The following is a 23,974-nucleotide window of genomic DNA, read 5'->3' as shown; positions in this document are numbered from 1 at the left end:
TGGTTTCCCTCACTTGTAATAATTAGTATTATGTCTAGGATAGTCCTAGCAGAGGATCACAATAGCTCAATAGCTATGTTTGTTTGTTTGTTTTTGGTAATAGAATTCTTGGGAATAGGCATACTCAAGAAAAGAGATGTTTATTTCAATTTAAACAGGTTTTTATGATGTTAATAATGTAATTGGTGATTACTGATCTTAGAATGATCCCTAAGTCACTGTTTCTTTACAAAATAACAACTATATATTATTTCCTGCCTTGTGATATTTCTTAATTTCATTGTTTTTGTATAATTACTTCAATAATATCACTTATCTTGCTTTCCAAGTAACTGTTATAAAATGGTTATGAGGTAATTTTTGGTCTTTTCACTTGAAACTACTCAGTTCATCTGTGGGAACAGAGAATACAGGCTTATTAACACAGGACATACCTGTTTCATTTTTTTTCTAGACCAGAATCATACATTGTTCCACTATTTTTTAAATTTGAAACAAAATACACTAACTTCTTTATCACCATTATTGGGATAATTTCTGGTATATAACACATATATTGGAACTAAGATCTTGTTCTGAACTATAACTAGAATACATATAACATTTTATGGTTAGACAAAATAATTTTACTTTAGTGATATGTGTTATTCAGATACATGATTTATATCATATTATCTTAATAAACTTTTTTAGTTGAATTATAAATTAATATTAATTTATGTGACTTTTTAAGGCTGTTATCAGTGTTATAAGTTGAAAACACTTTCAAAAACATGTTTGTTTGTAAGAATTACTAAAGTTAGACTAATTACATATCTCTGGTATTTTCTTTAAATGGTACATTCTGCTTGGCTTGAATTTAAGAAGTCTGCTTTAAGCAATACCAGTAGATTTTGAAGATCTAGTTTGCTTTCTCGGGGAACTTTAACAACAAAAGGGAAAGTCACTTGGGTTAGTCACCTTGTATTGTGAAACTAGAGTTAAATCCTGTGTATGAAATTATCCCATGCAAACCTCAAAAATTATAGATTTACGTAATTTGGAAATATAGCTTCCTGCTATAATTATGTTTTCAGGACTATAGTTTTATATATTTGTATATTTTATAACTTGCCTGTTTATTCCTTCAAACAAAAGAGTATAGGTATAGGTAGGTAGGTAGGTAGGTAGGTAGGTAGGTAGGTAGATAGATAGATAGATAGATAGATAGATAGATAGATAGATAGATAGATCTTAAATTCTCATAGGTCCTTCTTCAATACAAGGTGTAAAGTGGATTAAGTGTAGTTTCTTAAATAAGTTAGTTAAAGGCAGGAGTTTCAAACGTTAGCCATTCTCAAGCTGGGCCCCAGTAGCTCATACCTTTAATCTTAGCTACTCAGGAAGTTGGGATCTGAGGATTGTGGTTTGAAGCCAGCTTGGGCAAGAAAGTCCATGACTCTGATCTCCAGTTAACAATTAAAAATACAGAAGGTGAGCTATGGCTCAAGTGGTAGAGCACAAGCCTTGAACAGAAAAACTCAGGCCTAAGCCTTGAGTTTGAACCCCAGAGCTGGGGGGGCAGGGCGGGGGAGGGGAGAGGGGCAGCGCAGAATGTAGCCAATCTCAAACTTTGTTAATAGCAAGTAATTTAAACCCAATTTATAGTATATGTTAATGAAAAATAGCATTTTGATAGAATGTTCAAACAGAAGTTAGTCACATAAAGCTAAGATTTGAACATTAAGGGATTGTTAGAACAGTATGGTGGCAAATATTTGTAATTCAAGCACTGAAGAGACTGAGGCAAGAATATTGAATGTTCAAAGCCAATGTAGCCTACTTAATACAATTCTGTCTCAAATAAAAAAAGAACTTGCAAAATATTTCCTGGTACATTTTGATAAATTAGCACAAATATAATATCTCACACATAGAGAGAGAGTAACTTTGAGGCCTGGAACTGGTGGCTCAGTCTTGTAATCCTAGCTGTTCAGGAAGCTACGAACTGAACATCAGTGTTAAAAACCACCGGGGCACGAAAGTCCATGAGACTCATATCACCAATTAACCCAGAAAACCAGTAATGAAGCAGTAGCTCAAGGTAGTAGAGTGCTAGCCTTGAGAAAAAGAGTTTGGGGACACTACCCAGGCAGAGTTTTAGCCCCAGGACCACCACCACCAACAGCAACAACTAAAAGGAGTAACTTTGAACAGATTTTGAAGTTTCAGTGCTAATGTTAATAAGGCCATTAGAATACTCTCTTCTTCTCTATTCATAGTTGAATCTTTTTAAATATATCACTGGAAAACAAACTGGAAAGATTCTTTTAATAAACCAGTCAGAATGAATAGTAGGAAATTGTGTGGCTATAATGTATAATTGAGTATAGCAGCTGTACTTTCTTTCTTCTGGATTGCTCTTTTCTTGTTCTGCTGGCTACAGAGAGCAAAGTTTGGGGCAACATTTATTGGCCTGTCTGGGTTACTGGCCTGTTTGCCTCCAAGTCTAGGATATGTGAGGTAAATGTAGCTTATCACCATGTGGTTCCTTAGATCTTAAGTCCATGGCTCTGCCTTCTCCCCACCTTTCAGCATTCCTGATCATATTCATATATATATATATGATTTGTAAATGATATATATATAATTAATCATATTTATATATTCTTAATCATATAGATATATCACTTCTAAAATGGTTCAGTTGTGTTTGTGGGAACTATATTGAAAAGTTTACCAAAAGTATAGCTATGGTGAGAAATTTGAGATATTAAATTTCCGGTTTCCTGAATTCAGTTGCTTAACTTTAATACAGTATTGAGGGAAATCATTAATAGTAAGATTTTAATGTAGTCTTCCTTAAACCATTGGGATGAATCTATATTTAAAAGAAAATAAATTACCCTCCTTTTGGTATTCCAAGAGATCAACTACTTATTATAATTACCAATCAGGATCATAAACAGAAAAGTAAAGCTTTAATTATGATATATAATCTTACATTCCAATTCCATTTTTATATTTTATTTCTCTCTCTCCCTGTCTTCTCTCTCTCTCTCTCTTTCTCTCTCTTTTTCTCTCTCCCCTCTACCTTAATAGGCTGAAAATCCTTACCCTAAATGTTACATCCCTGTAATTTCTCCCAGGCAAACTTGCTGGCTCTGTCCTCCATAGTCTCTATCTATGAAGTTCTCAAGATTCTCTACCACCATTGTCTGTCTTTAAGTAAAGTCACCTAATTTCTTCCCTTCCTTTCCAATTAATTGTGTGTGTGTGGTACAGCAAGTTCGCATACTCTGAGAGACCTCTTGTTTACAAGCCTCTCTCTGTCAGGCCCTCAAAATATTTATTGTCTATATTGCAGTTATTCATTTTATGATGGTAATCCACTACAGTTTGAACTATTGGCTTAGTATTTCTGATCAGAATATTTTATTCTGGCATTTTTTTCTGGTGAAAATATGCAATGCATTGGTTCATAATTCTAAATGGATTTTTGTTGGGAAGTTAGGTCCTGTCAAAGCACAAGATTGTCATCTCAGAATAAGTGTTACACATAACGATTCCCTCGATTTATAGTTGTTTCCAAATTCTTTCTTTGAACTTTCAGAACCATTTATGATTGTATTTTATTTTCATTTTTACTTCTCTTTGAATTTTAACTTATTCTTTCAGTTCCTCTTTCAAATACCCTCTGCACTTTAGTCCTCTAGCCTCCATCCAATCTGTAAAACCTTTAAAATTTTTTCTCTCTTTGTTCATTGTTTCATCTGTACCTTTTGCTTTAACTATTATCCCCCCCATCTCTGACGAGTACAAGCTATCTTCACTAAGAAAGTTGTCACATTATCCTTGGAACCTACCATCATAGCCTTTCCTATAATCATATATGTCCATCATCTTAATGCTGAATCGTCCATAGTTCTATAGCAAATATTAATGGTATTTTTAATTATATGACTTGAAATTAGATCTCAATTGCACAACTTACTGAATTTGTCTTGACTAGTCACCCAATATCTTCTTTTAAAAATGCATTTAGTGATTAATAATTAGTTCAGGGTTACTAAGAGAATTAAGTGCAACCGCATATATTGAAAATGGCTTATGATGCATGTAAACTTAAGTATGACTTAATTTGAAGTACTCTGTCAGGTTTTTACCAAATTAATAGTAATAATGTCTTGTTTATTACTATCATCTTTCAATGTTAATATTATAATTTTCTCATAAAGAAACATCAGGTAACATTATTGAATTCTGAATTTCCTGCTACATAAGAATAGGGTAAACTCAATGTGCGTGAGACATTTTCTGGCAAAATATTTGCTTAATGTATTTAGCACTTAAAAGTTATTTATATCACCACATAAATTTGACTTTCTTGAGATTTTTATTAAAGTTATCCAAAGTCACATTTGTTATATACAACTCAAAATTTCATATAATGGTGCTATTAAGGATAAAGAATCATCAGACAATGTTTGTATTTTCATAACATCGGTCTTTACCATTTTTTAGTAATACTCTTATGGACATGCAGAGAAAGTTCCACTGAAATTATAATTTTTGAAGATAAAAAAAAATCCAAAATTGTTTTGCTTGAGTTCTCATTGTAAAGGTTAGTTTCTATGTTTCCTTTAAAGGAGGATTCATTAGTTTATTTCATCTAAAATCAGACAAAACACATTCATACAGGGGTTTGCTCTGGAGTTCAAATTGCACTCAATGAAGTACTGGGAGTAAATACTGTTTAAGAATTAATTTTTCTATCCTATCAATTTATTGTTATTGCTTTCAAAAGAGGCATTAATTAAGATGCATTTTTCTATGTATTTTATAATAGAATGATAATATACCTAAGTGTTATTAATCTAATTATTACATAGTTTTCAGAAGTTTGCTTTAAAAGTTAGTCCATAACAAAGGAACATAGCCAGGAGCCAGGCGCTCATACTTAACAATCCTAACTACTTGTGAGTCTGAGTGGGGAGGTTCAGGGTTCATAAGCAGCCCAGGCAGACAAATCTGTAAGACATTTTTCTGAACTGAATCAACACAAGTTAGAACTACAAGCCTGGCTCAAGTGGCATAATAACTGTGAGAAGGTTGAACCACTCACGGCCCTGAGTTCAAGCTCCAGTATCTAACACTATGTGTGTATTTGTGTGTGTGTGTGTGTGTGTGTGTGTGTGTGTATTTCTAACTTTTACTTTAAGGTAATATATGTTAAAATGAATACAACAAATATAATAATTCCATCTAGCAAAGTCTCATATTTCTAAGCCGTTAGGTATGTTTTTTCTTCTGCTTCTTATTTCTTTACTTAACTGTAAGCTCAAAGATTTGATAAGATAGAATACTAGTGCCTTCTTGAAGCTCGTTCTGTCTCTCTTTACAATAAGAATATGGTTGTTCTCAACAGACATACAAAAGGTCATTTATCTACCACCTACAATAAATAGATTCGCTAATGTTTACACTGTTCTTGAGACCATTTGTTGAAATTACCTTACGGAAAAAAAGAAGAGTTAACCTTCAGTTTTCAGTTTAACAGCAGCATATGGAAGACCCAGGGATTTCTTGCTAAAAGGTGCATTTATCTATTGCAAAAAGGTTCTTAAAAAACAGCAAAAACTACTTTTAGAATGTCTTGTGTTCACAAATGTCATACCTGGTGTACCTTTTCATAGAGACTGTTAATTCTGGATTACATACTGGCATTTTTAAAAACTAGTATTATGATCATTAACCTTATCATATATAATATTATAGATCAAACATCCTTTACCTGGAAGTTTTGAGGAGTAATTAATGTTTAAATTATTTCTAAAAAAAAGCTGTTTCCTTACCTGTAGAACTGAATATTAGAAGATGCGAATTAAAAGAGAGTGTGTACATAGACACTCACAATGGCTCCCAGCTACTGTATGGCCAGTGATGTGGTGCTCATTATTACATACTCAAAACATTCAACTACCCCTCTCCTGGAGCTAGTTTGAAAGCTTTGAAACATTCTGTATGCTATAGGAAATTCTGTCTTTGTCAATTATTTTAACTTTGTCTTTCAAAGAAAGCTTGTGCAGATCTTCAATGATAAGGGAAACAATCACAGAACAAATGTTTACAGAAGAAACACAGCCATTATTAGCTCAACAATTTTAATAACACTTGCTATAATATCTTAATCAAACAGTACCTGAAATATGAAATTAGCTTTTTAATAATTCTCCAATGTTTCTGAAATCTAAATATTTTTAAATTAATATGAAAGCATATGCCAGTGAATATTCCCCTTATTCTATGTTAGTTTTGTTTTAAGCAAAGTTTTTATAACACTCTGTAATGATTTGAACTCTAGAGGCTTTGTGGCCATTGTGATTTCATTTCATTTTTACCTTTCTATTTTGTAGGCCTTGTCTGTATGAAGTCCAGCACATCCGTGGTTGAGCTTGTTATGCTGCTTTGCTCTCAGGTACAGAATCTCATTAACATGGCTACCTTAGTTTGTATGAAGATGAGGATTTTTTTGTTTGGGATTCATAAAATGTCTGTGCATATATGTTTGCGTATGATTTCTTTAAACATCTTTCTCTTACCACGGAGATAAAGAAAACAATTTATATTAAGCTATTATTAGAAAGTACATGGTCTTAATATGTAAGTATTGTAGATATTACCTTCTATGTAGATATTGTCTAATTCTCAGTCTCATTCTCAGTCTCCCATTTTCTGATATCTGTGTTTATCTGGTATATTCTTCCGCCCTCCTTCTTCCATTTTCTATTCTCTCTAGTTTCATCATTGTTGTAGGTCTTTCAATACTGAGTACCTCACCTTTTAAACATTACAAACTTTATTTCACAATATTGAAATATATTATTAATTGCAATGTTTATTACTCTTTGTTAAATACCAGTGAAAAGTAATGTGTCAGTAGCCAAGCAAAGAGTGTGTAATACAGTAAAATATAGACTTTTTTGTATTGTTTTTTTGTATGTCATGATATAAATAGATAAGGAGAGTCAGATATCGATCAGAAATTGTAAGAATTCCTAACAACTATATTCAGCTTTTGAAAATGTATATTATATATTGCAGTTTTCTGATAACTAAATTAGAAGTCTAATGGTCTTTCCTTTTTCCAACTCTGTCTAACCCTTAGAGATCCAGATTATCATATAAAAACATTTATACTTAAATAATATCAAGCTAATAAAGACCTTCAATATGTTTGTATTACATAGTTATTACATTTAATCTCTAATTTATTCAACAGAAAAAAAACAACAAATCTATACCATTTCTCGTAAGCAGCTTGAGATCTGCTTAAAACCACAGCTTACTCTAAACAGTAATATGGCTTGAATTGATCCTTTAAACATTGACAAAACAAAACAAAACAATTAACTTACCTATTAATTTCCAGCATTCGGGCTTACTTTCTGAGGAATATATACGTAGGCAAGTCATTAAGTCTGGTTCCATCTCTTTAGCCAAGAAGAATATTGATATGAAGAGGTCAAGGAAAGGATATCCTGGAGGAATTCATTTGCAGCCATGTGCAAATTTTGTCAGTTAATGTCCACAAGTCCTGAGTTCGAGAGATGTTCTGACAGTTCTGTCTGGACCTTTTAGGTTTACAAGGATTTGTCTTCTTTTTCTTTTTCCTAAGGGTTTATGGAAATAAATGGTTTAGAAGTCCTTCTCCTTTCTCCCTTGTTTCACTGCAGTTGAGAGAAATAAAGAGGAATGTAGCATCAGGATCCAGTGTCTTTGATGGCCTCATCATCTAATCATAGGTTTAACATTACTCATTTGCTGGCTCCAGGAATTCCTGCCATTAAGGGCCCTAGAGATGAAACTTTGCCTCAGATATTGATTGAAAGGAAGAGTGAGAAATTTAAGCTCTCTGTGCAGTGCACTTTCTTTTAGTGTTCAGCAAAGCTGTCTTATAAACATTTCTCTCAGATGATTTTTAACTTGAAGTTTTAAAATAATTCAGTGTGCTTGAACACCTTGAAAAATTCAGTTATTTTATCTGGTTCAAGGAGTCAGTATACTTTACTTAAGAGACTTAAAGGGGTATGCTTATAAAAAAAAATTAGCCCAAATTGTTTTATAATTCTCTGTTTTACTGAAATGTTGCTTTTATAAAAGTTTTTAATGAAACAAACAAATGATGCCTCTTAATCCAATATGACTAGGTAGTATTTACAATTATACTGTGAAATTAGGCTTGAAAAACCACCATTGTAGACTATTAGTTGATCTCTGGATTTTTAAAATTTATTTTATTGTCAAAGTAATGTACAGAGGGGTAAGGCAGTGTGTACATTTCTTATCAATCTTGTTACCTCCTTGTGAACTGAAAAAAATGTACATGTCTTCAAAGTTTTTAAAAATAATCTCCCATTTTTGTCTACTATTCAAATTCATGATGACATATTATTTCAGTCATGAACAAGACAAAACACAGCAGTAGCAGATCTCTAATAAAGAGATGTAAATACAAATGGAGTTAATGCTTCTATGGAGACTGTTTGGCATAGCTCTCTTGAAAGTAGTGTTCTCTTTTGTGGGCCTTAATGCATCTCTTGTACAATGGAGTTGATCCCCATAGAATTAGCAAAGTTCTGCAAGCTGTCTTCATGCCAAGGCAGAAGGCAAGCTTGATGAATCTTTAAAGCTTAAAGCTCCTGAGTACTTTTTGTTTTATTTTTTCAGTTAGACCTATGTAAGTATTGTATAGCTCCATAGAATGATAATCAGTAGTAGTATGGATAAAAATAGTTAAAATGTGAATGAGGAAATTATTTTTCATGCTTGTACATACACCTGAGATATCCACAGTGTGGCTTAATTCTTGGTGAAAATAAATTTTCAATGCAAATTGAATTTTCTAGATAATTTATTTCTTTAAAATGTGATTTTACCCCAAAATTTAGATAAGCCATTGGAAAGTCAAAGTTTTTGTAGAGAGTACACAGCTACAGCTTGGAAAAGGAAAGGGAAATGTAACAGTTTTGAAGCATTGTGTTGTTTATACTATAATGCGCTAGGTGATTTATTTATTTATTGTTTTGTTTAAATATTGGAAATTTCATGTAAATTGCTACATATTATTAAAAAATTAGGCTTTTACATTTTATTTGAGGTCTTGAATTAAATTACTTTTAATAATAGTTTATGTCCAAAATATGTTCTAAATTTACATGAGATCATATTACAAGCATCTGCAGGTACTTGTCAGGGATAATTCAGTTCATATGGGAAGCCTTTTAAACTCCAAGGGATACAGCATCTAGTTTATCCCCAGTGAAATTTTACATCCCTGCAGGAAAAAAACTATTATAATTTTAAGAAGATATTAGAAGATATATCCAGTATGATATATTTGTTATTTTACAAATACCTATTACTAGATTTTTGGTATTTTTACATGATATAACACAAACATAGTTTAGTTATTTACTCACTTTTAATTTATATTAAAGTTGTAGCTCATAGCATCTTTCATTTCCTGGAATTCTAATGTGAAATTAATCACATAAAATAATCAATGTATATTTGTATTAGACAAAATCAATACATAGTGTGGTACAGTATTTCCCACAAATTCATCTGCTTTCACAAATCATATTTGGCTTTCTGTCTCAGCTTTGTTTTAACTTTTGCAGTCAGCTGTGAGATATTTTCCATTACTCTTAATATGCACCTATTTTCTATCAGATTATTCTTAGTATATTTTATTCTAAGTAGCAGATTTCATTAGCAGGTAAACTTTTCAAGTACTCTAATAGTTTCTAATTGTTTCCAGATATTTTAGGAAGTCTACATGAAAAGTACTCCAGGAAAAAAAATTGAATGATGTTATCTCATAGAATTTTTTTAAGTCTTCATAAATAAATCTTAGCAGATGTCACATATTTGTGTGTGTGTGTGTGTGCCTTATCAGCCAGCAGAAAATGTTTTATAAATTGAAAAACTACAAGTAAAAAAATGTTTCCCAGGATTTAAGTGCTTTCTGGTTGGAGCACTGATTAAACAAATGCATACTTAATAAATAATTTTATTCTAATTTAAAACCTAAAAATATATAGGTAAACCATGTCTCTTGGGAGCTATGCATATAGTTACTAACTGAATTATTTTGTGGTTTTTATTTGACTTTATTCTTTTCAAAATACTTCATATACTTAAATGAAAAGGATTTTTAGTGACTTTACTGATGTGATCAAGGCATATCCCAGGACTTCTAAAGACAGCACTTACAAAGGAACCACAACTAAAGAACATTCTTCTCTTTTCAAGTGATCTTGCCTTTGAACATTTAAATTTTTTCAATTATTTTCTCCAGTTTGGTTCAGTTCAGTCAGATGGTAAAGAAAAAAAAAAGATTTTTCTCCTTCTAGAAATAATGAAGCTGAGAGATACTACTAACAAAAGCAGTAAGATTAATGTAGAGGACTGTTAAATAGTATTCATATAGACTCAGTACTGCAATAATTTTTGTGGTATGTAATAAAATTATAAATATAAGAAAACTTTGTATGACGCCTTTGTCTTCTCAAAGCCTTTGGAATTTTCATGAAATCATGAAAAATTATGTTACATTTAATTGAATGGTTATTCAGTGACTACATTGTTAAGCATTGTGATTCTTTCTAAACCCGTAGTGACATTTTTCCCACTTCTCAAGGAGTTTAGGGCTGTCTATGAAATTAGCAAGTTCTGTAGCTACATATGAAATTGAGGAACAATAAAGCATGACATCCTAATTTTAATTGAATATAAGTAAATTCTACTATGTATGGTTCATCAAATTGAACCTATGGACCAACTTAAGTGAATGTCATGAAAGCCCTGCTGAGACGGATGAAGATGGGCTCTGATGTCATAAATTCTGAAATAGTCTTTGTGAACACCAGTAAGAAAGAAGGGGATTCACATTGTAGAAACGATCTGATCAAGATCATAGAGCGGAAAGAACATGCTAGATGTTCAGTTATGACTGACCACATTTGTAGAACATCAGAAACTATGGGGCCAGATAATATATTTATTTGGTTATCAGGGTACTACACATTTTCCACCCTTTCCTGGAATATTTCTGCATAAAATATTATACTATTTCACATAGAGTTGAGACTTGAAAGTTTCTTTCTGACTTCAATAACATTTGATAGTTCAATGTCATTGTCTTTTCGGGTTCATGTTCTATTTTTAGGAATAAATCTGTCTTCTCATTCCTGTCCTAACTATCTTAGAAATCCCTGTCTTTTTATTTGGATAACATTTTGCCCCAATTCTTTTCTGTGGAGTGAAATCACTCCATGTTAAAGAGAAAATTGACATCTGTTTCTGTGCTGTAGAGGTATATAGTATGTCCTAGGTGTAAGCGAAAGTTAAACAGAAGGTGGATAATATGATGAAGCATAAGGTTTATAGCCACTTGGGTCATAGTACAGGTCATAGACATGTAGGGAAAATTATACATATGTGTATATATATATATATGTGTATATAAACACATATATGTGGTATTTTAGAAGGAATGATAAATTGATGTCAGTAGGCAATAATCAGGAAATGTATTTGTAATACATCTTGGCAAGGATACCTACAGAAAAGTTTCCCTTATCAGAAGAGCAGCCTTAGTTCTGTTATCTTCTCAATTCATTATCACATTCCTAGATGAGCATTTAATCAAATAATTTAAGAATATATAATCAAATTATTTTTTTCTATTCTATGAAATCTTCTTGATTAAAACAAACATCTTTGTTTTATTTGATTTCTTTTAATCCAGAATCTAGGGGGCTGGGGATATGGCCTAGTGGCAAGAGTACTTGCCTCGTATGCATGAGGCCCTAGGTTCAATTCCCCAGCACCACATATACAGAAAACGGCCAGAAGTGGTGCTGTGGCTCAAGTGGCAGAGTGCTAACCTTGAGCAAAAAGAAGCCAGGGACAGTGCTCAGGCCCTGAGTTCACGGCCTAGGACTGGCCAAAAAAAAAAACAACACAAAAAAAAACAGAATCTAGACAAGTTAGCAAATACAGTGTTTTTAATGTGTGTGTATGTGTGTGTGTGTGTGTGTGTGTGTGTGTGTGTGTGTGTGTGTGTGTGTGTATGTAGTCCTGGGTTTGAACTCAGGTCCTATGTATAAGGTCTTTTTGCTCAAGGCTACCAGTCCACCACTAGATCCACAGATGAGCTTTGAACCTGGAATCTCATATCTCAGCCTCCTGAGAAACTGCGATTGCAGCCATGAACTATCATTACCTGGCTTAAATTTATTATTTTTTATTTTATTTTTTGGCCAGTCCTGGGCCTTGGACTCAGGGCCTGAGCACTGTCCCTGGCTTCTTTTTGCTCAAAGCTAGCACTCTGACACTTGAGCCACAGCGCCACTTCTGGCCATTTTTCTCTAGATGTGGTGCTGGGGAATTGAACCCAGGGCTTCATGTATAAGAGGCAAGCACTCTTGCCACTAGGCCATATCCTCAGCCCCTTAAATTTGTTTTTAAGTAATGCATAAACACATATAAATTTTACTCATTAATGAATTTCTTAGTAATGTTTTGGTACATGTATGCAATGCATAATATTCAAATCATGACCTATTTTTTCAAACATTCATTATTTGACTATGACAGAAACTTTTCAATCTCTTTGTGGAGCTTTTTGATTTTTGAAATATATAGTATATTATTGTTCCTTATAACTTATGTATATAATATTTTTATTTATTTACTTATTTATTTTGCCAGTCCTGAGGCTTGAATTCAGAGCCTGAGCACTATCCCTGGCTTCTTTTACTGAAGGCTCACACTCTACCACTTGAACCACAGTATCACTTCCGGCTTTTGCTGTATATGTGGTACTGAGGAATTGAACCCAGGGCTTCATGTATGCTAGGCAAGCACTCTACCACTAGGTTACATACCGAGCCCCAGTGTACAGTATTTTATTACCCATTGATCAACCTTTCCCTATCCATCCCCACTACTTTCTGAAGCCTTGGTAGTTATCATTCTACTCTTACCTTGTGTAAGACACAGATTTCATTATAGTGATGACAGTCAGCCTATTTCTCTTGCCTGAAATGTATTGCATGCTACAAATCAACCATTACAACTTTGAGCATAATAAAAAGAATATATTGCTCTTTGTAAGATTTTATTTGTTTTGTCTTAGATTTTTTTCAACATGCTTTACTTTTATTACTCATTGGATCTTTTCTCCCCATGGCACATTTCCTCATGATTATTTTTGTAGTATTATTATCATTGCTTAAATAGCTACATGTTCATAGTAATTTATGAATGTAGGAATACACAGAGATTTATATATTCCCCTCCCCCGTGGACCCTTCCTCTGTGGCACCATATATTATATAAAATGAGGAAGTGTTAAATGAGTGTTAAAATGAGGAAGATGGAAATGCCTAGACAACAGACACTATTCCATTTTTTTCTATTTTTATTTGCATTTTTGTGCATGTAAGTTTCAGTGTAATTCATTCCAGGTATTACGACAATCAGCACAATTGTTAGAATTTCCTCACATCTTCCCCATTATTTAAAACTCTGTTTTTTCATGAAACTTTTCTGGTTTTACAAATCATTCCTTTATTCCTTTACAAATCATTCCTTTATTCCTTGCATTTATTGAGAACATTTTATTTAAATTCCACATTTATTCTAATTTATTTTGCATTTATTGAGAACATTTTAAGTTACAGGTGATTTATTTAAACCAATCCAGAAGGAAAGACATTTCGAAGATGACACAAGACTTTAGAGACTTTCAAGATCGTGAATGTTACTCATTTCATCAGTGCAAGAAATGCACACTTTACAAAATTTATTCTGTTTCTGTAGACAGAGATTTCATATGTTTTGCTGTAACTGTCATCCACATAGCACAGCTTGTAAAGCATTCTATAGGTGTTTATTGATGACTTAGTAACTACTAGTTTGTATTCATGAATCTAATGAGGTGATTTGATTTAGGTTGTGATAATGTGTACATAGCACAATATGTGCCATTATTAATATTTCAAAGGTATAATTCAGGGATGTTAATTACATTTTTATTATCATGTAATCCAAGCCCTAAACAGTATCTCTGTACTTACCAAGTAATAATTCCCCACTCTCAGTTCCTTGTATATATAATCTGATTTTTATCTGTATGAATGTGCCTATTGTAGGCATTTTGTATAAGTAAAATTGTCTTTTGTGACTAATTTATTTCAAATATAATATTCTCAATTTTATTCATATTGGAGCATGTAACAAGAATACTTCATTCTGTTTTATCATCAAATGACATTCATTGATATAGTAATCTGTTTATGGACAGTTAAGTTGTCTCCACCTTTGCCTATTGTAAATAATTTGTTTTGAAGATTGGTATGAAAGTGTCTGCCTGCTTCTACCTGACATAGAGCTAGGAGTGTGCATCCTAGGATATGTGGCTCTTTCTCTTCTTTCTGTTTTATGTGCTGTTAAACAGGGTTGAACTCAGCCTCAGGCTTTCACTGTCACTCAGCTGTTTCACTCAAGGTTAGTACTCCACCACCTGAGCTATGCCTCCGTCCATTTTTTATGTTTTTTGTTTGTTTGATTTATTTTGTAAAATCTTGCTAACTTTTCTGACTGACTGGCTTCAAACTGCAATATTCAGATCTCAGCCTCAAGAATATCTAGAATTTCAAGCTTGAGTCACCAGCTCCTAGATAGCAATGCAAAATTCCTATGTATCCCTGTTTTAGGAACTGCTGAATGTTTTCCATAATGACATCACCATTTTATATTTCTGTGATAGATATACAAAGTTCCTAATTTCGCCACATTTTCTCTATCATTTATTATTTCTTAGGGATTTTTATTTGTTTACATAGCTTATTTTAAAATTATTGTCCTCAGGCACTGGTGGGTCACGCCTATATTCCTAGCTATTCAGAAGCCTGAGAACTGAGGATCCTGGTTCAAAGCCAGCCCAGGCAGCAAAATTCGTGACTTTTATCTCCTGTTTACCACCAGAAAACTGGAAGTAGTGCTGTGGCACAAGTGGTGGAGCACTAGCCTTAAGCTGAAGAGCTCAGGGACAGGGCCTAGGCCCAGAGTTCAAGCCCCAGGACCAACAATAACAACAAAAATATCATTCTAATGACTATGAAGTTTGAAATAGAAAAGAATGTGTATTTCACATTCACTGTGTTTTTAATTTGCATTCCTCCAATAACTGATGATAGTGAATATGATTACATATCGTATTATCCATAATATATACATATATATTAGAAGATTTTCTGTTCATATGTTTTTCTTTTATAATTATATTTTTTAGGTTTATGTGCCTGTTGTGTATCATATGTGTTCTTTGTATGTTTTGAGGATTAAACCTGTGTGAATTATTTTATCTTACTCTTTGGGTAGGCTTTTTATCTTTATGATTGTATCTTGGCTTATACTAGTCACATGTAAAGTGGTGGTAGTAGTCATATGTGGCTTGTAGATGCCATATTCATCAAAATAAGCTGTTCTGGGCACATATGGATATTGCTGTCTTTCATTGTGGTAATTCAGCAGTATAACAAACTCTTCTGGATGCCCAGAATTTTGTAACTCATCAGAGGTCGGCTAATTATAATTATGATCAACTTGATAGTTCTGTGCAGTCATTCACAAATAAAATGGAATAAATAAATGGTTCTCTGTGAAGATGTGATGCCTAGTGTTTTTTTATGTCTCTTTCTTTTTACATTTTTTCCTTTTCTTGAGTAGTGGAGAATATGTATGTATGTGTGTGCATGTATGTGAACTCACACACAATCTTAAATGGCAAAAGATTTTCTTGTGTTAAAAATATGACTTCTAAACTTCTCCACAATACTAAAATTTTTAGTACTGGCTTTTACATATATTTTAGGTGACTATTTATGAAAAATAGCGATCCATTACGAATATAATGATATATAATTCTGCTTCATATCAGTGAATTGCAACTACTAGAAACTACTTCTATTTTGAAGTGGTAATGTGGTTCAGTAACATGGACAAATAAATTATTTTGCCACAGTGTGAACTGAATGAGGATACTATGGCTTAAACCTATAAACATAGCTACTTGTGAGGCACAGATCAGAAAATCCCACTTCAAGGCCAGCTTGAGTATAAAGTATACAAGATTCTTATTTTCATCAGTAGCTCAAATTTCTCTTTCCAGGGCTGGGGATATAGCCTAGTGGCAAGAGTGCCTGCCTCGGATACACGAGGCCCTAGGTTCGATTCCCCAGCACCACATATACAGAAAACGGCCAGAAGCGGCACTGTGGCTCAAGTGGCAGAGTGCTAGCCTTGAGCGGGAAGAAGCCAGGGACAGTGCTCAGGCCCTGAGTCCAAGGCCCAGGACTGGCCAAAAACAAAAAAAAAAAAAAAAAAAAAATTCTCTTTCCAAACTATGAGGCATGTAGAACAGCTGAACACCTGTTAAGCTGCAACAAAGGCAAGCACAAGTAGCAGGATCTTAGTCCAGGCAGGGCTACAGCATAAAGTAAGAAAATCTTATCTTGAAAATAATCAATGCGGGCTGGGAATATGACCTAGTGGCAAGAGCACTTGCCTCCTACACATGAAGCTCTCAGTTCGATTCCCCAGCACCACATATATGGAAAACGGCCAGAAGGGGCGCTGTGGCTCAGGTGGCAGAGTGCTAGCCTTGAGCGGGAAGAAGCCAGGGACAGTGCTCAGGCCCTGAGTCCAAGGCCCAGGACTGGCAAAAAGAAAAAAAAAAAGAAAATAATCAATGCAAGGCTGGGCACAAGTAGGCTCTAGCACACGCTCTGAATTCAAGCCTGTGTTCCAGTGGTAAAAGAAAATAAATAACCAATAAATAACCAGTGCAGAAAGGGAGTGGTAGAGCAATGGATTAGCACGTGAAAGGCCCTGACTAACCTGCCCATAATGGAGATATGTGTGTGTGTGTGTGTGCGCGTGTGCACGATTCAATCTGATGAAAACAGCACAGTTCAGCATGGTTGATACCTAGGCATTCTTGAAAATAGTATACTTTGCCTAATCCTTTTTGTTATGGTATGTTAATACAAGTGTAGATGTTAGTTGCAACATATCACTATGCACAAAAGCTTCAAAAATGACCATATTGAACAATACTGTGTAGATTTTAAGGTTAAACTGGTACAGTAGCGTAATAATTGCCAACACTTAAGTTGGATACTGTGTACTGCTTTGATGTTAATTTTATATTTTATTTTCATATATTACTTAATGTCTTTCTTCTGTTAATATTTTCTGTTAATATCATCATACGGACTCCACAGCTATACTTAGCGCTAAAAGAATATAGAATGACTATCATAAAAATTATACCAAGTGGATTGGAATATAAAGTCATGATTTGAGGACTTTAGTTTTAGTCTCTGCTCCCAAACTTTTTTAAAATCATTTACTAATTTTGCTTAATCTCTCATTCTTTTCTGTAATCTTTTACAAGATATTCTTTGTAATGCTTTCTTGTACCTTCTGTTCATATGAATAGGATTATTTCAAAAGAAATTTGAACTACCACTCTGCTTACATAACAGCTTTTGATGAAATTTCATTAAAAAATATAAAAATATTGTATGCCAAAGTATAAAACTATGGAAAGTAAGCCATTGCTTTATTGATTACAGACAAATAGAGGATTTTGATTTGTTTATATTTTAAACTTAGAATCTAGGTTTATATTCTACGAAGCTCTTCAAACCAAATTATTGAATCCTAAACTTGTATTTAAATAAGAAAAATAACTTGTATCTTTCTAATTTAAACTGTTATTTGTTTAATTTAAAAACTCACAAATTTTTAAAGTTCTAAAAACACTTAGTTTTGCGGTTTGGGGTTTTTTTTTTGGTGGTTTTTGTTTTTGATTTTTTGCCCACATAGGTCTTGGCTTTGATGTAAAGTCCCCAACCCCAACCATTTCTTTGATTTTATTTTCACCATTTTTATCAGCATGATTTTTCATTAAAAAAATCAGAAATTCCTGTAATAAATCTGATTTTGTATGTAATGTCTAATATGGGTATAAAATAGTACTTTAGTGGTCTAGTATATAAATTTGTGAATATGACAGTTATATTGAACATTCACTTTGAAAATTTTAAGGACATAGATGCTTTAATGATAGTTATTGATAGGTAGACATAAACATATAGGAAATATGAAGTCAATTAGAGAGTTTCCAAAGATCTCAATTTATCCATTCATTTTTCCTTTATAGTATTTCTATAGTCTCAAAAATTCAAGATGCAATGGATTTCTGAGAATATTAATTTGCTTTATTTAATTATACAAAAAAAGAATGAATAAAAAGTGTGCATTGAACTGACATAGATGAGGAGAAACTGATGGAAAAGATTTACGTTCAGGGCCTGAGATTTCTACTTGGTCATCTAACTACCATAAAGTGATTGTGAAGAGAACATGGGGATTTCATTGGCATCCTTCTGGAACTTATTTTTCTTCAAAGTGTTTTGTTTCAAAGGGTCCTTAACATGGGATCCAATTCCCTGAAAAAGTCCTTCATCTTCAGGAAATTTTATGCATCCATGCAGAATTGTTTTTTTTAAAAAAAAAAAAAGTGACAAAACTGTTTAAAGATTTGATAGTTCCGTGCAAGCATTTGTACCTGAAGTTGAATAAATATATATAGCTCTTCACAAAGATGTGATGCCAAGGTTGATTTACACCTTATCCTAGATTTTTCATTTTTTTCATCAGTGGGAGTAGGGAGAGCAGGCATGTGTGGGTGCATTTTGTGGACTTACATTTTCAAATGACAAAAGATAGTCATGAATGACTTGGAAACTAATATTTTAAGACATGCCTTGCCCCACAATTACCAAAATCGTACATTTGTTGGAGTATTTCATAAAATATATTTAATCCCAATGTTTTCTGAGAGACATACGCTTTGTTTTTATTTTCTATCACATTTAGTATTTTTTAAAAATTGAAAGAAAAACATTTATGGTTTCTCCATGTCTTTAAGAGATCCATTTCATTAAATGTCACTACTGTAATGAGAACTGGCAAAATATTTCATGCAAAATCTCAGTTAAAGATTTGTTTAATATTCAAGTTTTATTGTTTCAATTTTGAATTTTTTTGGGTAGCTGTGTGATTTAGCACAGGGCTCTCACATACTAGCCATGCTCTTAACACTGAGCCATGCTTCCCATCCATTTTTTACTTTTTCTCTGAAGAAAGCACTCTCTTTACCCATTTTCAGGACACTTCATTCTTTTAAGCCTTGTTCAAGAAAATTTCCCTGTAACCATTCATCTCTTGTAACCTGTGTCTCTTTATCACCTTCTGTAAGGTCTGTTACCATATGTAACATTCTTCATCTTAAGAACAATACCCTTGTTTTTTTCTGTTTCCTGACTTAGTTTTTTCTTTGTTTTCACTTCAAAACTGTTGGTGATCTTATTCTCTAGTTACCAGCCTTATTTTCTTCACCATAAGTGATTCTATAGAATCATTGCTTATGATTTTTCTCCAAATCTGGGTCTTTATTATTCAATATTTTCATATTATTACTATTCTTAGTCATTTATATTGAAGTCTTGATAACTTACCAGAAATTATTCCACTAACAGTTATATAATTCCCAGTCATTTTCCAGCCTAGCATAGTCAGCCTTTCACTGGAATGTACAACATTCCAGTCACAATTCCAGAGCATGATTATTCCTATATACAATCAGGTTTTTAAATTTAAGATTATAGTAAATGTCATACATTTCTGCAAAAAAATGATGCATTTTATTATATTAATGGTAACGCCTAAGATGATGGTAGTAATAATTTTGCTAAATGTAGGAAATAAAGCCCACTATGATTGTTTCCAGGAGAAATGGTTTGAAAAGTTTTAAAAGTTCTGTGAATTGGAATGGCAGTATTGTAATTTGTGTACATTGTACGTAAAAGTTTTGACAACTGCACCCCGTACCTCTAGACTGTTTCCAGGTCACTGTATGTTTTCCAAGTTGTTGATTCTCTCTCCTTTGGATTTTGAGTTATGATTTGTCCTTGTACAGTACTGTACATGTTTACTTAAACCAGAGAATATTTACACTCGCAAGTGTATTCTTAAGGATCTATTCCTGTGGTATGCAAAGCCTTCACAGGGAGTGTGATCCAGTACTAAAGTGGAGAATTGACATGAAGACTGTTTTCTCAGAAGCTGAATTCATGGACAGAGCAAATGACCACTTATATGTAGTTACAATTTTATTTACTTAAAAATATCTGTACCAGCTATATTTTAAATAAAAAAGGTTTAAATTACTACAAACAGCAAAAAAATGTTTAAATTGTATGCTCATTATCCCATAAAAAAGTACAAAATAATATGCTTCCCTAATGTAAACTACTACATGACATTTATCTTCACGTGATGACCCTGACCACGCAGCACTGCCAAAGTCACAAATATGTCCCAAATTAGTGCATAGAGGCTATTTTACATTTAGTAACACTTTCAGTTTAAGGTATTTTTGTACATTTCAAAAGACTTTATGTGTAACTTTTCCTACATAGGTTGCAGTTATTTGCAATGCATGTATATCTGGATTACTGAATTTCCCAGTCGATGTAAATATATAGGTTGTATTTCCAACTTATTTTCACAACTTTAGTAAAAAAAATCTCCATTAGGGACTGAAATTTTCTATCCAAAATATTTCTGTTCCTTATGTATATATTCATCCTTTCTGGAAGGGTAGATTGTGCAACAAAACCTCTGTACTTGTGATCTCATTTTCCATTTCAGTCTACGTCAAGCCTGAAATCTGGGAACCTGCAACAAGCCTTCTAGGCTGAATGTTACAGGACTATTTTTTAAAGCTTCATTTCTTATAAAAATAACATTTATTATCAGATCTTTTAAAGACATTTGTAAACAAAATAATCCATAATGTATTAATAACAATGACGGGATCCTTAACTCGTTTTGCATGTGCATGCTCATTTATCTGGTCTTTTATATTTCCTTTGGTTTTCCTTTTTAGGAATGGCAAAATTCTATTCAGAAGAATGCAGGGCTTGCATTTATTGAACTCATCAATGAAGGAAGGTAATTAATTTTACAATTTTTAGACAACTATGTGTGTGTTTTATTCCATTGGGCATTTGTTCTTTTCTACCATCTGTCCTCAAAATGTATAAGTAAACATGTTTTAGTTAAATAATGTATCACATAGATATGCAAACCTTAAATCAACAAACTTCAAAATAGTAAATATTATTTATTCCTTGGAGAAAAAGGCATATATGAAATAAAGGAATGAATTTTATAAGGTTTTAGAGATTTGAGCAGTGAAGTTGTTATATACAGATCAAGTGAACCCGGTCTGCAGTCCCATCTGCCATCCCATCTGTTTTCAGACTATGCTCAGCGTTTGCCCTCAGCTTCCCATCAGTTCACATAAGTGTCTTATGCACTCACAATCTAACTGAAAACGTGAAGTGTGTTCAATTCCAAAATCGTAACAGTCTTGGCTAGGAATTTACAAGTATCTTTATTAATAATGCCATGAATGAAATTATATTTTTTTCAAATTTTTATTATCAAACTGATGTACAGAGAGGTTACAGTTTCATAGGTTAAGCATTGGATACATTTCTTGTACTGTTTGTTACCTTGTCCCTCGTACCCCCCTCCCCCTCCCCTTTACCCTTTCCCCCCTGAGGTGTTCAGTTCACTTACACCAGTTTTGCAAGTATTGCTTTTGTAGTTGTCTTTTTTTACCCTGTGTCTCTCAATTTTGGTATTCCCTTTCAATTTCCTAGTTCCAATACCAGTATACACGGTTTCCAATATACTCAGATAAGATTACAGAGATAGTGTAGGTACAACCACAGGAAGGCGATACAAGAACATCATCAATAATAGAAGCTACAGATACACATGGGACATTGAAAGTAGTTACAACTGTGATATAACAATTGTCTCCATAACATGGAGTTCATTTCACTTAGCATCATCTTATGTGTTCATAAGGGTATAGCTATTGGGCCTTGTGATGCTCTGCTATGACTTGCCTAAACCTGTACTAATTATTCCCAATAAGGGAGACCGTAGAGTCCATGTTTCTTTGGGTCTGGCTCACTTCACTTAGTATAATATTTGAAAACATTTTTGAAGTTATCACTTTATGAAAAGGAGTTAACTATGGTTTTTGCAATACTTTGTGGATAGTGGAGACAACTGGACAAATGTGTCCTTTTCCATTTTGCATGTGTAGTGTCTATAAACCCAGTACCTGAATCCTTTACAACTTTAATTTCCTATACAGTGTAGGATATTCCATGGAAAATCATTACTGAGCATTTGGTATTGCCTATTTCTTTCTTTTTTTTTTTTTTTTTGGCCTGTCCTGGGGCTTGGACACTGGGCCTGAGCACTGTCCCTGGCTTCTTTTTGCTCAAGGCTAGCACTCTGCCACTTGAGCCACAGCACCACTTCTGGCCATTTTCTGTATATGTGGTGCTGGGGAATCGAACCCAGGGCCTCATGTATATGAGGCAGGCACTCTTGCCACTAGGCCATATCCCCAGCCCGCCTATTTATTTCTTATTTACAACCACAGTTAATTAGATTGATAAGGAAATAATAATGCCTATAAAATTTATCTTTATCTTCAAAAATAGCTTATATGAAAAAATAGCATATATGTTTGATGCTAATGTATTTTTAAGAACTAACTTAAATGTTCCTTTTATTTTCTGACATTATTGCACTGTGTTCTGAGAAATAACTTCTGATTTTATGACATATCATCAGATTGTATAGTCCCCATTTTGCTATCCCATAGCATGTTTATCAGTCATAGTAATATACATCTAATATTTAAAATACATTATTCACTTACTATAACATAAAAATTCAGGACAACTTTCATAACATAAATAATACTTTGCATAATAAATTCACTTTTTTCACACAAAACCTAATTGTAATAAAAATTGGTAGTAAGATATCTATATAAAGATGATTGGAAAATACAAAATACCTCCAGTGTCATATCAATTTTAAAATTAGCTCTTGGTTCACATATATGCTAATATTTTATTTCAACTGTGAGTGAAAGTATAAAATTGCCATCACTATCCCTTTGTGTATTTTCAGTGATTGGTCTTAAACTCAGAGCCTGGGGTTTGTCTCTGTGCTTTTTTGCTCAAGACTAGAGTGGTACCACTTTGAGGCAAGCACTCTTTGCCACTAGGCCATATTCCCAGCCCAGTGGTACCACTTTGAGCCACAGCTTTATTTCCAGTTTTTTGGTGGTTAGTTGGAGATAAGAGTCTCATAGATTTTTAATGCCTAGGCTGGCTTCAAACCGCCATTCTCAAATCTCAGCCTCCTGAATGGAAAGGTTTACAACATGAGCCACCATTGTCCAGCATGATCACTAACCCTTTTAAGATAACAAAAATTTAATCTCTAGGCACTAAAACTGAAATTATGGATATTTCCATATTCCAGTGGCTCATAGTCGTAATCCTAGCTATTCATGAGGCTGAGATCTGAGGGTCCTGGTTTTAAGCCAGTCCAGGTAGGAAAGTCCATGAGACTTAAGAATCTTATCACTAATTTAACACCAAAAATCTGGAAACATGGCTATGGCTTAAGTCGTAGAGCTCTATCCTTTGGCAAAAAAGCTCAGGTACAATACCCAGGCTCTGAGTTCAAGTCCTAAGCCTGACAGGAAATATTAGCAGAAAAAGAGAGTGGTGGAATAGTTGCCAATGCAGGAGATTTTAAGCTTTTCTAGAGCTTAGTTTTTCAGTTGTATAGTTTGAGTTTGTTTCATATTTACAAAGAAGTTGAAAATAGAGCTTATTTATAATTGTTTTTAAAAATTGAAACCAGAAGCTCTCACCATCTTGTGCTTTGTGCCACATTT

General features: G+C 33.3%; 1 protein-coding gene across 12 annotated transcripts in view; it reads left to right on the top strand.

The window, feature by feature from the left end:
• Positions 1 to 23,974, top strand: part of Nbea (neurobeachin) — a 525,681-nt gene that overhangs the window by 221,199 nt on the left and 280,508 nt on the right. For 11 of the 12 annotated variants that reach the window (XM_048341508.1, XM_048341507.1, XM_048341505.1 and 8 more), the window contains 2 exons: positions 6,396 to 6,457; positions 21,077 to 21,141. In XM_048341508.1, coding sequence (XP_048197465.1) covers positions 6,396 to 6,457; positions 21,077 to 21,141 — 127 coding nt within the window. Of the gene's footprint in view, positions 1 to 1,675; positions 1,682 to 6,395; positions 6,458 to 21,076; positions 21,142 to 23,974 lie in introns of those variants that run through there. The other variant, XM_048341513.1, reaches the window with a different exon arrangement.

Source organism: Perognathus longimembris, chromosome 3, assembly GCF_023159225.1.
Source record: "Perognathus longimembris pacificus isolate PPM17 chromosome 3, ASM2315922v1, whole genome shotgun sequence".
NCBI classification, from domain to species: Eukaryota; Metazoa; Chordata; class Mammalia; order Rodentia; family Heteromyidae; genus Perognathus; species Perognathus longimembris.
Note: the sequence above shows the minus strand (reverse complement) of the source record. Positions and strands in the feature narration are given on the sequence as shown.